Raw genomic sequence first — 14,170 nt, 5'->3', positions numbered from 1 at the left:
AGTTGCTCCCTGTGGTTGAGGTCAGGCCGTAAAACAATGATGTAGCATTTTGGTAAGAATATGCATCCCAGTAATGCAGCACTGGAGGCCAAGATGGAGAAGACCTCCACAGCTACCATGGCTTTGCCTTTTGTGCTCAGATAGGCTGGAAAGAAGGAGATCCACACACTGCAAAAGGCCAACATGCTGAAGGTGATGAACTTGGCTTCATTAAAGCTGTCAGGCAATTTACGGGCAAGAAAAGCCACAATAAAGCTGGCGATGGCCAAGATACCCATGTAGCCCAAGACACAGTAGAAGAAGAAAGGTGACCCCTCATTGCACTGTAGAATTATTTCTTGGTGCACTGAGTGCTTGTCCAACTCAGGGAATGGGGGAAATATTGACAACCAAATTATACAAATACATACTTGTAAGAGGGAGCATGAAAGGACAATAGCAAAGGCCAATCTTTTCCCCACCCACTTCCTCATCTGAGATCCTGGTTTAGTAGCCATGAAAGCCACAACCACGGTGATGGTTCTGGCAAGGACACTAGAAATGGCCACTGAGAAGGTGATGCCAAAAGTTGGTTGTCGGAGAAGGCAGGTCACTTTGCCAGGTTGACTGAGGAAGAGCAAAGAGGAGAGAAAACAGAGCAGAAGTGAGATAAGGATGGTGTAGGTGAGGGACCGATTGTTGGCTTTGATAATGGGAGTATCCCTGTGCTTAATAAAAGTTCCAAGTACCCAAGAAGTCAAGAAGAAGAAACAAAGAGCTGCTGAGGATAAACCAATTCCTAACGATTCTTCAAAAGTTAGAAAGACCAGCAATTTCAAGATACAGCCTCTCTTTTCTTTATTTGGATAATGATCTTCTGAACATTCAAAACAGTCATCCATATCTGAAAGCAAAGTCAAGGCAAGTTTTTATGCATTCCATATTTTTGAAACATTTCAAATTTATTAAAATTTAGAGCATTTTTTCTTTTCCTATTTTTCCAAAACACAAAGAAGAAATCTGAGGGGAGGATATAAGAGTTTAGCTGGAATGTCTAACTTACCCTTTTGATTTGAAATCTTCCCTTCTGGGCAAGGAACACAGTTGTAGCAACAGAACTGCTCTCCTTCCAACCCTTTCTTCCAGTATCCAGGGGAGCAATGGTCATTACACTGGGAAAATGGAATAACCTGGTGATAAGCATAAAAGATTTTTGCAAAGGGAATTTTTAAAGCAGTTTATAATGTTCTCATTTATGTTAGCAGGAAGAATATTTGATTTCCACAAGGGTTTGTCCAGGTGTATTGTAAGGTAAAAGTTTCCCTCTGCAGTCATGTCCAACTCTAGGGCACAGTGCTCATCTCCATTTCTTGGCCAAGGCATCCATCATTCTCTGAAGATATTTTCCATGGTCATGTAGCCAGCATGGCAATATGCCAAAGACACAAGGAACGTTGTTACCTTCCCACCAAAGTGGTACCTATGAATCTACTCTCATTAGCATGCTTTGGAATTCCTAGATGGGAAGGAGCTGAGGCAGGAATGGGAGCTCACCCTATTGCATGAAACACAGGTCTCAAACCTGGGCTATCATCTTTCCAGCTGACAAGCTCAGTGTCTTTAACCAGTGAGCCATCACATATTTATACTACCCATTAAAATGTTGACATTATAAGGATGTGCAAAGGGCGTGTTTGGAGAATGGAAAAGTAAATAAAGAAATACATGTGACTACAATATTATGGGAACACTATCTTATGATTTCAAATGGAAATGCAACCCAAATGTGAATACCTATCTTTTAAATTGTAATGTCATTTTGTCAATTTGATGAAAACCTGATCATTGACAATATTTATACAGAATATAACATTTCAAAAATCACAAATTAAAAATGTGAAAATTTACAGCTTTCTTTGATTGGAAGGATATCAACTATAAAGATGAATATTTTGCCCAGAATTTTATATTTGTTCCAGACAATTCCAATTAGATTGGGGAAAGACTTCTTTGAAGAATTGAATAAAATGGTGTTAATATATATTTGGCAGGGAAAGAAGGTGAGGATAAGACTTAAATTGCTACAAGATGCTAGAATGAGAGGGGGTTTTGGCCTACCTAATTGGGAACTTTACTATCAAGCGACAAGTTTGATGTGGATTAAAGAATGGATAACATTAAGGAATACTAGACTATTGAATTTAGAAGGTCATGATTTGTTGATGGGGTGGCATGCTTTTTTATGATATAAGGGAACAAAAATCCAGGGGTATTTTAGGAGACATCATATACGTGAGGCTTTGTTATTGAATTAGGAGAAGATTAAAAAACATTGAAAATTCCAGTCTGGGTATCAACGATTGAAGCTTTTTCATATTCAGTAATATTTAGAAGAGAACAAATTGTTAGATATAGTGAATTAATGGATGAAAAGGGTGAACTTAAGTCGAAGCAAAAATTGGAAGAACAAGGTTTTAAGATGGATTGGTTTTCTTATCTGCAAATCCGTTCTAGAAATGAAGAAGATTCTAAACAAGAAGGTTTTTACAATGTTTTGACTAATTTAGATAAGATATTGACAGTTATAAAGCTAAAGCAGGAAAAGATCAAATCAAGTCAAGTCAGTCTTTATGATGCTTATTGGCCAGCATATGCTTCTAGTAACGGATGAGATGGAAGGAATTTCCCTTCACTAATTCTTTTTGTATTATTAAAAGAATAGGTTACAGTGGAAATAGGTAGATAAATGGAAAGTGAGCATGATTAAAACAACAGCATAGAAACTCGATAACATTCACATTTCAATGATCCCACACCTATCCAAAAAGAATATCCCCCTGATACTGTGTTGAGTACATGTTCATAAAATGTAATTCCCTTTTTACTACATTTATGGAGTCATTTATGAATAGAAAATACAAAAACCATAAAAAAGGCATGGTCCCATTCCCTAAGGAGGTACATTTGGTGGGACACAGAAGAAGGACCTTCTCCATGGTGGCTTCCACCCTCTGGAACATTGTCCATTCAGGCATTAGACTGTCCCCCCACTTTGACACTCTTCTGTAAAGCCCTGAAGGCTTGGTTTTGCCAGCTGGCCTAGGGAACCCAGAATGGAATGGAGCCCATCAAGTGGCTTATTTGTCTGTGCCACAGATGGTTTTTCAGGAGGCAACTGGAGTTTCTTGTGTGTGTGTTTTTTTTTTTTTAAAGATGTTTTGCTTCACATTTAAAAAGCTTCTTCAGCTTTGACAGGATAGTGGGGAATAGAAGGATTTATATTGCAGACAGCTGGTCATTTGCATCCTTTTAGAGGGTCGTTAAAGCACTTGGAGGTTTATCTGTGTCCTCAGGGTCACCTGAGTATGTTAGAAAGGGAGGATCTCACCCAATAACTCTCGATACAAAGTAGTAATTGTTGCAGTTTATTTATTTGCAGTTTAAAATATATCACAGGTTCAGGTATGCTATAGTAACTGACCTACTGTATGTCCTTTCTCCTCAGGTATATATATCTGGAACTGCCTGGTGCCCCCGTGGATGGTCCTTTTTTACCCTGGGGGAGGAGTCAAGGTAAGGTGGGATTGTGAGAGTTATGGGTTGTGTAGTAGAGTTAACCCTTGATGGACCATGGAGTAGTGGGTACATAAATAGGTTAGACATTTTATGTGACAGAGTAGTGCTCCTGGTTCATCTAGTCTGCATTTTTTTCCCTCTGGAAATCCATTTCTATTCTCACACATGCCAAACGGTGTTCATCCCAAATTGCTAAAAGTTTGTAGAGACTCTCAGTCATCCAGGTCATGGTTGCCCCAAAGCAGGGGTGAAATGTTCCCGGTTCGGTCCGGTTCACCCAAACCGGTAGTAAAAAATGTAAAAAAAAAAAAAGTTCCAAAGATCATGTGAGCGATGCGCGATCATCGGAAGCTTTTTTTTTTTTTTTACTTTTCTAGTATTTTTTTACTACCAGTTCTCTAGAATCGGTACTAAAAATGCTTTAGAAAAGTAAAAAAAAAGGCTCTGATGATAAAACCTGTGGCACGTGATCGTCAGAGACGTTTTTTAAAAAACTTTTAAAAGCATTTTTTTACAACCTATTCGGCCAAATAAAAAGTAAAAGTAAAAAAAAAAGGCTCCGAAGGTCATGCACCACAGCTGATCACAATTCCCTGCGCACTCTTCTACTTACCCCATGCCTCCTTTTGGCATGCACTGTGTACGCACACACACACACACACACACACCCCTCACATTTGGTGCGTGGTGAGCACTGAGCATGAACGCGCACAGCACACCTTTGGTGCACAATGCTCATGCGCAGCCAGCGAACTGGTAGTAAACCAGTTCAGATTTCACCACTGCCCCAAAGGTGCTTTTTCAGGAGGCAACTGGACTTTCTTGTTTTTTCTTTTGAAGACGTTTTCAAAAGAAAAAAGGAAGAAAGAAAGAAACTCGAGTTGCCTCATGAAAAAACACCTTTGGGACAACCATGACATGGATGACTGAGACTATCTACAGACTTATTTGACTGTGTGTTGTTGCCAGAGGGGGATATAGTTCTTTATTATCTTCTATGTTGCGTTTTATTGACGATAAGTTGCCTAGATTCACTGTGAGCAACTAGACGGTATAGATTTTCTACATAAATAAATAAGGAAACTGTAAATATTGGACATGATTTGATTCAGTATCTCTAAACTCCTAACACAAGAACTGGATTCTCAATGTCTTGCTATCTTGGGGTGTTGAAAGACAGAAAATGTTTAATTAAAGAATATTGGAGAATGATTGCAAATGCAGCAGCAGAACAATTCTTTTGCAATTGGCAACTATAATAAACCGTAGTTGTCAGCATAATCCCCCATCAATGCTCTGTTGTCAGAATTAAGGACTTCTAATGTCTCCTATGGATAGCAAAAAATCCTTCTCTCTTTTTTTGTCAGCAATTTCTCAAAGGCAGAAATATTCCATGATGTGCTAATTCCTCTTTATCAGTTGCTCCCTGTGGTTGAGGTCAGGTCTTAAAACAATGATGTAGCACTTTGGCAAGAATATGCATCCCAGTAATGCAGCACTGGAGGACAAGATGGAGAAGACCTCCACAGCTGCCATGGCTTTGCCTTTTGTGCTCAGATAGGCTGGAAAGAAGGAGATCCACACACTGCAGAAGGCCAACATGCTGAAGGTGATGAACTTGGCTTCATTAAAGCTGTCAGGTAATTTACGGGCAAGAAAAGCCACAATAAAGCTGGCGATGGCCAAGATACCCATGTAGCCCAAGACACAGTAGAAAAAGAAAGCTGATCCCTCATTGCACTGCAAAATCATTTCCTGGAGCTCTGAGTGCATATCCAACTCAGGGAATGGAGGTGATGTTGACAACCAAAGAATACAAATACATACTTGGACAATAAAACAGGAAAGGACAATAGAAAAAGCCAATCTTTTCCCCACCCATCTCCTCATCTGTGATCCAGGTTTAGTGGCCATGAAAGCCACAACCACTGTGATGGTTTTGGCCAGTACACTAGAAATGGCCACTGAGAAGGTGATGCCAAAAGTTGGCTGTCGGAGAAGGCAGGTCACCTTGTCAGGTTGGCTGAGAAAGAACAAAGAGGAGAGGAAACAGAACAAAAGAGAGACAAGGATGGTGTAGGTGAGGGACCGGTTGTTGGCCTTGACAATGGGAGTATCCCTGTGCTTAATAAAAGTGCCAAGTACCCACGAAGTCAAGAAGAAGAAACAAAGAGCTGCTAAGGATAAACCAATTCCTAAAGTTTCTTTAAAAGTTAGAAAGACCAGCAATTTCAAGATACAGCCGCTCTTTTCTTTATTTGGATAATGATCTTCTGAACATTCAAAACAGTCATCCATATCTGAAAGAAAAGGCAAGGCAAGTGTTTATACATTTCACATTTTTGAAACATTTTCAAATTTCTTAAAATTTAGGGCATTTTGACTTTTTCTATTTTTCAAAAAAAAAAAAGAAGTATATGAGAATGGATGTAAGAGTTTAGCTCTTATGGGCAAACTTTATATTCAGAACAACAGATTGTGATTCACAAGTATAGAAATGAATATTCACCTTGAAGAACTCACAAAACTATTTGCTACACTCAAGTAGTGTATTATAGTTTGCTTAAGTCTATCCAATGAAAACTTGCTGGAATGTCTAACTTACCCTTTTCATTTGAAATCTTCCCTTCTGGGCAACAAACACAGTTGTAGCAACAGAATTGCTTTCCTTCCAATCCTTTCTTCCAGTATCCAGGTTAGCAAGGGTCATTACACTGAGAAAATGGAATAACCTGGAGATAAATATAAATGATTTTGTAAAGGGAAGTTTTTAAACAGTTTATAACGTTCTCATTCATGGTAGTGAGAAGAATATTTGAATTCGTGACTTCTGGCTGATATCACAGCGATATCGGACATGAGAAGTGGTCTCTGAGCTCCCACACCAAGTTCTCCACATTAAAGGGCTCTGAAAGGAACGAAAGACACCCTGGAGGGGTGGTGAAGAAAAGAGGGGCACCCTGCAGGTCGCAGAGAGTCGCAATCTCTTCTGCTGAGAGCGCCATCTACTGACAAAGGAAAATATACCATATTCTACAACCCTGGGAAAATTTTCGATTAGAAAAATAAACAACATTTATTTGGAAAACTGTGGTGATATTTACTGTTCTATACTTATCTACCTTATGACTATGGGTAGTGCAATTGTGAGAACAAGGAAGATACCTAAGTAAAGCAATTTTTGAATGTTAAGATATATGATTAAACTTATCGAGGGGACATTAGAGATATTTGGAGAGTTTCCTTGACTACTTGAACATGTGATTGAATAACCCTGGGATATAAAAGAACTGTGACTAAAGTATTCTTTGAGGAGCTATATTAGGCCTGAATATATGTTTGTTGAACTATTGAGTAAAAGTGGACCTTATTAAAATAAGACAAGATGCTCCATATAGGGGAAATGAGTGGAAGATCAAAAGAAATATTGTTGATGTTCAAAAGCATTAAGGACTCAATGACAAAGAACTTCAGGGAGATAACCAATTTAATGCAAAGCATAGATGGTGAAAATAGAAAAGATTCTACAAGGGACAATGAATAAAGGCCAAGATGCCCAGGAGAGGGAGGAGACAAGAGAAAGAATGGCGGAAAAGACAGAACAGATAAATCAACAAGCAAAACAAGAAGAGAAGATAATAAAGACTATAATGATGAATGAAACAAATCAGGGGGAAAGTATTTTAAGAAATTTAAATTAGAATGGGAAGAAACCATTGAAAAAGAGATAGGAGTTTGGGCAAATACCCTGGAGGCTTGGCAGCATAAGAGGATAGAGATGGAGGAATATAGAAAGAGGAAACAGAAACAGTCTTATTAACAGCCATATTAAAATGGGCAAGAGATGGGTAGAAAGGAAAGGGGTTTCTTTGTTCCCCCCTTCTTTCTTTAATATAATGGGAGCCTGATTAAAAGTTAGAATAGAAGTAGAAGTAGAAATAAAGATACATGTATTATAAAATTAATAAATGGACAGAAGATAAGAGGTTGAAAGATGGATTTAATATGTATGTATAAATAATATGGTGATTGTTGTCAGGATGGAGTAAGGGGATTAGATTTTAATACAATATGTGTACTATACTAGGATTAGTAAGGATGGCCTGATTAAATAGAATAAATTAAAGAATTAAATGGAAAGATTAGAGGTTGAAAGATAGTATTATTATGCATGCTTAAACAATGTTGTAATTGGCATTAGAATGATACATTGAAATATTGAATAATTTCATAATGAAGGTTTATATCTTAACACAAATAGGAGTATTAATACTAGGAGTATATAAGCTTAAACAAATATTATTGATATTAGTATTGTTATTTTTATCAAAATGAACGATACCCAGATGCCACACTGTTCATGTATTGATGTTGATGTATATATAAAAATAAAATAAAACAAACATAAAACAAACAAACAAAAAAGAATATTTGAATTCCTAAAGGGTATTTATCCAGGTGTATTTATAAGGTAAAGGTTTCCCTCCTCTCTAGGTGGGGAGGAGCTGAGGCAGGAAAGGGAGTTAATCCTATTGTGTGGTGCTCAGGTCTGAAACCCAGGCTGTAAGCTTTCCTCTGACAAGCACACTGTCTTTAATCACTGAGCCATCATATATTTATACTATCCATTAAAAAGTTGACATTATAAGGACATGCAAAGGGCATGTTTCGAGAATGGCAGAATGAATAAAGAAATATATGTGATTACAATATTATGGAAGCACTGTGACTCCTGTGATTTCAAATGGAAATGCAATCCAAATATGAATACCTGTCTTTTAAATTGTAATACCATTTTGACAATGTGATGAAAGCTTGATCAGTGACAATATTTGTACAGAATTAAATTTCTAAAGAGGACTGTGTTCAATATTGCATCACAATGCATCAAGGAATAGTTGACTAAATGAGTCCACACCTGGTTAAAAGCTGGGTGCCACACAATCAGCTCTTCATCAATGATTAATTCCTTTGTATTGGGAATATGAGGACCCATCTTTCCAACTCTAACTCTCTGAAAGGATCCGTTTGGAAAAGTGATCAAGTTGGTGATGTCGAAACCACCTGTTGCTTCCCCATTCTCATTCAGGAACACTCTCTCCCCAGCTGAATTGTTAAAAGAAATGCCTTGAAGAAATGAATGGAGCTATGAGAGAGAGAGTGAGTGAGTGAGAGAGAGAGAGAGAGAGAGAGAGAGAGAGAGAGAGAGAGAGAGAGAGAGAGAGATGGAAGATTAATAATGAAGACGTTTCCAATATATTAAACTTTTACTTACTCATTTTTCCCATTGCTCCAACAAATATCAAATAGGTACACTTAGAATATAGATAATCTATATTTCAGAGAAAGACAGAGGTCTGTTCTAGTATTACTTTAATGTTACTTCCAGGGGAAAAAGGATGGAAACAACATCATCTATCTCCAATCTACAACAGAGTCCTTTCAACAGTTCCAAGAAGAAAGCACACCCATTTGTACCACACAGGAAATCCTGATGACTCAGATAAACCTCCAGGTGATCTTAACAACTCGCTAAAAGAATGCAAATGACCACTTGTCTGCAAGGAGTATAAATCCTTCCATTCCCCACCATTCAATCAGAGCTGAAGAAGTTTCTCGGATGAGAATTGAAACGTCTTCAAAGAAAATCCAGAAAGTCCAGTTGCCTCTTGAAAAAGCACCTTTAGGACACTTATACCACTTCACTGTGCTTTACAATAATAAATAAATAATTTTCTTGTCATTGTACGTGTATACACAGTACACCCATACAACGAAATTCACTTAACACCCAAAGACCAGGTCCAACACACATAACAACCCCCAAACACACTCCCACCCACTGCAATTCCCCACCCTTAAACCTCCCAAACATCCACACAACAGACCAAGTAATACTGTCCAACAGCTCACTGATGGTGGTCCTTTAGTTCATTGTTGAGTGCAATTATAGCTGTGGGATAAAAACTATTCAGAAAATGTGTGGTCCGAGTTTTAATTGTTCTGTATCTTCGGCCAGAAGGCAACAGTCCAAAAAGATTGTAAGCAGGATGGGAAAAGATGGAAGGCTGAATCAAACTTGAGCCGGTGGGAATCAAACTGCTGAACTGCTGGCAACCAGCAATTCAGCACAATTAGCCTGCAGTACTACTTTCTAACCACTGTGCCACCATGGCTCTGGTGAGAATTATTATTCACAATCTAATAAGAAAAATGAAAAATGACAGGAAAATATTCATTGGGGTGGGTTGGCACAAAAAGAAAGAAAGACTGCCTTCAGACACAATGCAATTGAATTATTCTTGGAATCAGATTGGATAAATTTACAAGACAGGCCAATTCTATGTGGAGGTGAAAAGTTATTTATACAATGAAAATTGATGCATACAGTAAATCCCATTAAGTATACTGAAATTAGTAAGGACACAGTTTATGTTCACCCTCTTATTTTATAAAACTAATAGCTTTGTTGCCTCAGTTTCTCTATTGATTTGGAGCCATAAATGAGGGTAAATAAGCTATATTAGATTGTGGATGATTGTGGATAATCATTGAAATACAAGATAGGTGTGGCATGGAAAGATTACCTGCCAGGGCAGCAGATTTCGAAGTCCAGCCCTTTGAATCTCTCTTGGTTGGGATTTTGATCTCACTGCCTCATGCAAAGAATGTGCCACTGCATAAACAGCATTGTAGATACTGTAGGTTTGGCCAGTCATCTGAAATTCAAACAGAGCACCAGGTAGATTCTCCAAATTCTCTTCTCCACTACAAGTTTCATTGATCTTTGAAGATAATTCTGTATTTGAATTTGAACAATCGAACAATTGCTCCCAAACCTCTTGAAGAAATGCATCTTTGTGGGTTGAAGGTTTGATGACTTGAAGAAATTCTTTAAAGCCTTGAATGTCTCTTGTATGCACAGTAAAGGAAAGAGCCCCATGGAACATCTGGAGATCCCAACTTCTTTGAGTTCCCATCAGAATGAAATCAATTGGATTCATCAGGATCCAAACCTTCTTACATAATGCACGCTCTTTATTTTCAGGATCCCTTAGAAACATGGCAGTTCTGAGCCACACTATTGTGAATGTTTCTCCATAGACCAGAAAAGCATTTGCTTTCTGATCTAACAGTTTCTCATCAATAATTGAGACTGAATTAGACAATTGGGACAAATCTTCCAAGTGGATATGTTGTGGAATTTTTTCTGTGAAAGCTAAACAGACCCCGTTCTGTGAAAGCAACGGCTGCAGTTTCTGCAAAAAACATTCTTCCTTATTTTCAGAAGCAAAGAGTCCAATCCACGTCCATCCAAAATGGAGAAGAAGTTGAATAAGTCCAGCGTACTGATGCTCCTCTTTTGGGACCATGCAATAAAGTGGAAATAACTCAGTAATCTGAAAGTCTTCTTGGGCAAAGGAACCATAAGTCAACTAAAGATACAAAAGAGAGAAATTCGTTCTTCATGAAAATCATGGGACAAATGTGAAGACTGTTAGAAATTTAATGAAGGTCTCCCTATATTGAACATTTGTCCAATTCTGTGTAGATTATGACAATTCTGATGAGAAAGAGAAGCAACTAAAACCCCAAGATGAAATATTTTCTCATCTGAAATATAACTAGATTACAACCACACTCACTTTCCTAATACAGAGTTCCAGTATGTTCATCCTTTTAGAACATCTGGAAACTTGCTAAATATCTGAGCTTGTGAACTCTTCTCAGCCTAAGGAAAAGATTTTTAAGAGCTAGACTTACTGGTCTATCTTCTTTCCTTCTTTGTAGCAGATAAAATAAAATACTTGTACATGAAAGACTATGCCCATGAGATTCTGGAGGAATAGAAAAGATTAATCATGTCTTCCTTTACAACAATTATTATAGAGATATCCAAAAGAATTCAATTACAGGAATTGGGTATGTCTAGTGTGATGAAAAGAAGGACTAGGGGAGGCATGACAGCAATAGCGCAACATTTGAGGGGCTTCTACAAAGAAGAGCTGACAACTATTTTGCAAAGCACCAGAAGGCAAGACAAGAAACAATGGATGGAAACTAATCAAGGAGAGAAGCAACCTAGAACTAAGGAGAAATTTCCTAACTGTGAAAACAATTAACCAATGGAGCAACTTGCCTTCAGACATTGTGGGTGCTTCATCACTGGAGGCTTTCAAAAAGAGACTGGGCAGTGATTTATATGAAATGGTATAGGATCTCCTGCTCAAAGAGGGGATTGGACTAGAATACCCCCAAGAAACCTTCCCACTCTATTATTCTATGTTCTATGTTCTGTGTTCTACATGCTAGCTGGCCTTTCTATCCTCCTCTTGACACAGCTCCAGATTCCACCACAGATAGTGGTCAAATCATAGGTGACCCTCTCAAATTTTGTAGTGTAATCTATGATTTAAATTTAAATTTTCTAATCTATGATTGTAATAAAAGATTTAGACTTTCTTGACTGATTATTTTGAGCCAACATTTTGAGTTGTGTGAACAATTGCAGAAGGGGGAGCAAAGAGAGCAAAATTGAAGTCCTGCAGAAAGGAATGGCAAAATACTAACTAACCCTACAGCACCAATCTGTCAACAATTGCTAAGAAAAATAGTTTAGTTTTTCACTAAACTATTTTTATCATACACAAAGCAAAATTAAGTAAATAGAGTTGCAACCTATTCCTTGTTGGCTGTCAAAACACCTCTATGATTGTAATAAAAAGTTTTGATTTCATTGGATTACCTTGAGCCAGTCTATTGAGTTGTGGGGAAAACAGATGAGGGGTGATAATAGTGTATTTAATTAAATTCCTGGAGAAAGACTTTTCAAAAGACTTTTCTCTCTCACTCCACCCCAAACTACCTGTGGAATTTTGTAGACATTTATACTCTCTGCCATAAAGGATGATGTATCAGGACTTAGTCCCCCAATGATGGCCATGAGATTCTTCTGGCTATCACATTTGTAGTTAGGGACAAATTCCCGGGATTTGAAAAGCAGGTCGAGTGTGGTGCGATAGGTCATCCTTGGATTGTTGTAACTATCATAAAGGTGAAACCCGAGAGTGATGTTAGGTAAGATCTGGGAGTCCTCATTGATTTCCTTCACAGCAAAGGCCAAGGTGAGGGCATGCTGGTAGAATTTCGTTATTACACTGCAAATAGGTTAAACAAAATACGTTGACAATTCTTTTATGGTAAAGCCATTAATATATGAGTAATAACCACTTCTGTCTCTTTTGTAAGTGAGAAGATGAGAGTCTTTGTAAAAACATTCAATAATTTGGATAGTTTTCAACTATGTACAGTGTTTCCATGATTTGCCACAAATAAGTAGAGAACAATGTTGTGATTTTTTTTCAAGCACTCACATTTATTTCTATCAGTTTGGCACAAATTCGAATGCAACCAGCAACTATCACTCTTTTAATACGTGTAAGTTATGCAAGGAGTGACTGCACAGACTAGATCATTTTAATGATTTTACATTCCCTAAATGTTCTCCAAAAGACTTCTTGTTAGACTTAATACAGTGAAAAGAAAATGATGATTAATATATGTAAGTTATGCAAGGAATGACCGCATAGACTAGATAATTATACTCCTTAAATATATATTTTTTAAATTTGATTTATATGCCGCCCTTCTCCGGAGACTCAGGGCGGCTTACAATGCGTTAAGCAATAGCCTTCATACTTTTGTATATTCATACAAAGTCAGCTTATTGCCCCCACAAACTGGGTCCTCATTTAACCTACCTTAGAAAGGATGGAAGGCTGAGTCAACCTTGAGCCTGGTAAGATTCGAACCTGCAGAAATTGCAGGCAGCTGTGTTAATAACAGGGTGCTTTAGACCACTGTGCTACCAAGACTCTTTTATTGTCCAAAAGGCTTCCTGCAGAATAGTTTCAGACATTTTATGAATAAGATTTTAACACAATGAAAATGATTTGTTTTCCCACAATTTGATAACTTTGAAGCAAGAGTAAGTTGATATAAGAGCCTGGTGGCACAGTGGACTAAGTGCTGTTAAAGTAGCACTTAGTTGCCAGCTGCCTGCAATTACTGCAAGTTCAAATCTCACCAGTCTCAAGGTTGACTCAGCTTTCCATCCTTTCAAGGTAGGTAAAATGAGGACCCAGATTGTGGGGCAATAAGCTGACTTAGTATAAAAAAAACACCGCTTAGGGGGGCCTGAAAGCCCTACTAAGCAGGTATATACGAAAGTATGAAGACTATTGCTTAATGCATTGTAAGCCACCCTGAATCTCCGGAGAAGGGCAGCATATAAATTGAACTAATAAATAATAATAAATAAATATAAAAAAACCATGCATTTATGGCATTTATCAAAGAGCTATTAGTCATATAAACAATAAAATTAGAAAATGAATGGAAAGACAAAAAATCCTTACAGTGGTAACTCATAAGGTATTAGAGAAGGATGTTCTTTAAATTCAATTTCAAAAAAGTAGTGAATTATCTGAGACACCATCCCACCCACAATGAGATCACCAGGCTGGTACCACTCATGGGGAATCAGGAAAGCATCACTGGCAGGGCAGCTCAGAGTAACAGCTTTTTGCACCAAGAGCATCAGAAAGAACAACAT

The 14,170-nt window shown here is 37.8% G+C and overlaps 1 protein-coding gene and 1 pseudogene across 1 annotated transcript in view; both read right to left on the bottom strand.

The window, feature by feature from the left end:
- Nucleotides 1-3,784, bottom strand: part of LOC139324840 (vomeronasal type-2 receptor 116-like) — an 11,908-nt gene extending 8,124 nt beyond the window's left edge. The window contains exons 1-3 of the mRNA XM_070954592.1: nt 3,719-3,784; nt 1,043-1,151; nt 28-883 (exon numbers count right to left, since the gene is read on the bottom strand). Of these exons, the coding sequence (XP_070810693.1) occupies nt 28-883; nt 1,043-1,151; nt 3,719-3,784 (1,031 nt within the window). The remainder of the gene's footprint in view (nt 1-27; nt 884-1,042; nt 1,152-3,718) is intronic.
- Nucleotides 3,785-4,956: 1,172 nt separating this feature from the next.
- On the bottom strand, nt 4,957-14,170 carry LOC139324839 (vomeronasal type-2 receptor 26-like; annotated as a pseudogene).

Source organism: Pituophis catenifer, unplaced genomic scaffold, assembly GCF_029215685.1.
Source record: "Pituophis catenifer annectens isolate HBS135680 unplaced genomic scaffold, rPitCat1.0.hap2 SCAF_15, whole genome shotgun sequence".
NCBI classification, from domain to species: domain Eukaryota; kingdom Metazoa; phylum Chordata; class Lepidosauria; order Squamata; family Colubridae; genus Pituophis; species Pituophis catenifer.
The sequence above is the reverse complement of the archived record's forward strand: the minus strand, read 5'-3'. Positions and strand labels throughout refer to the sequence as shown.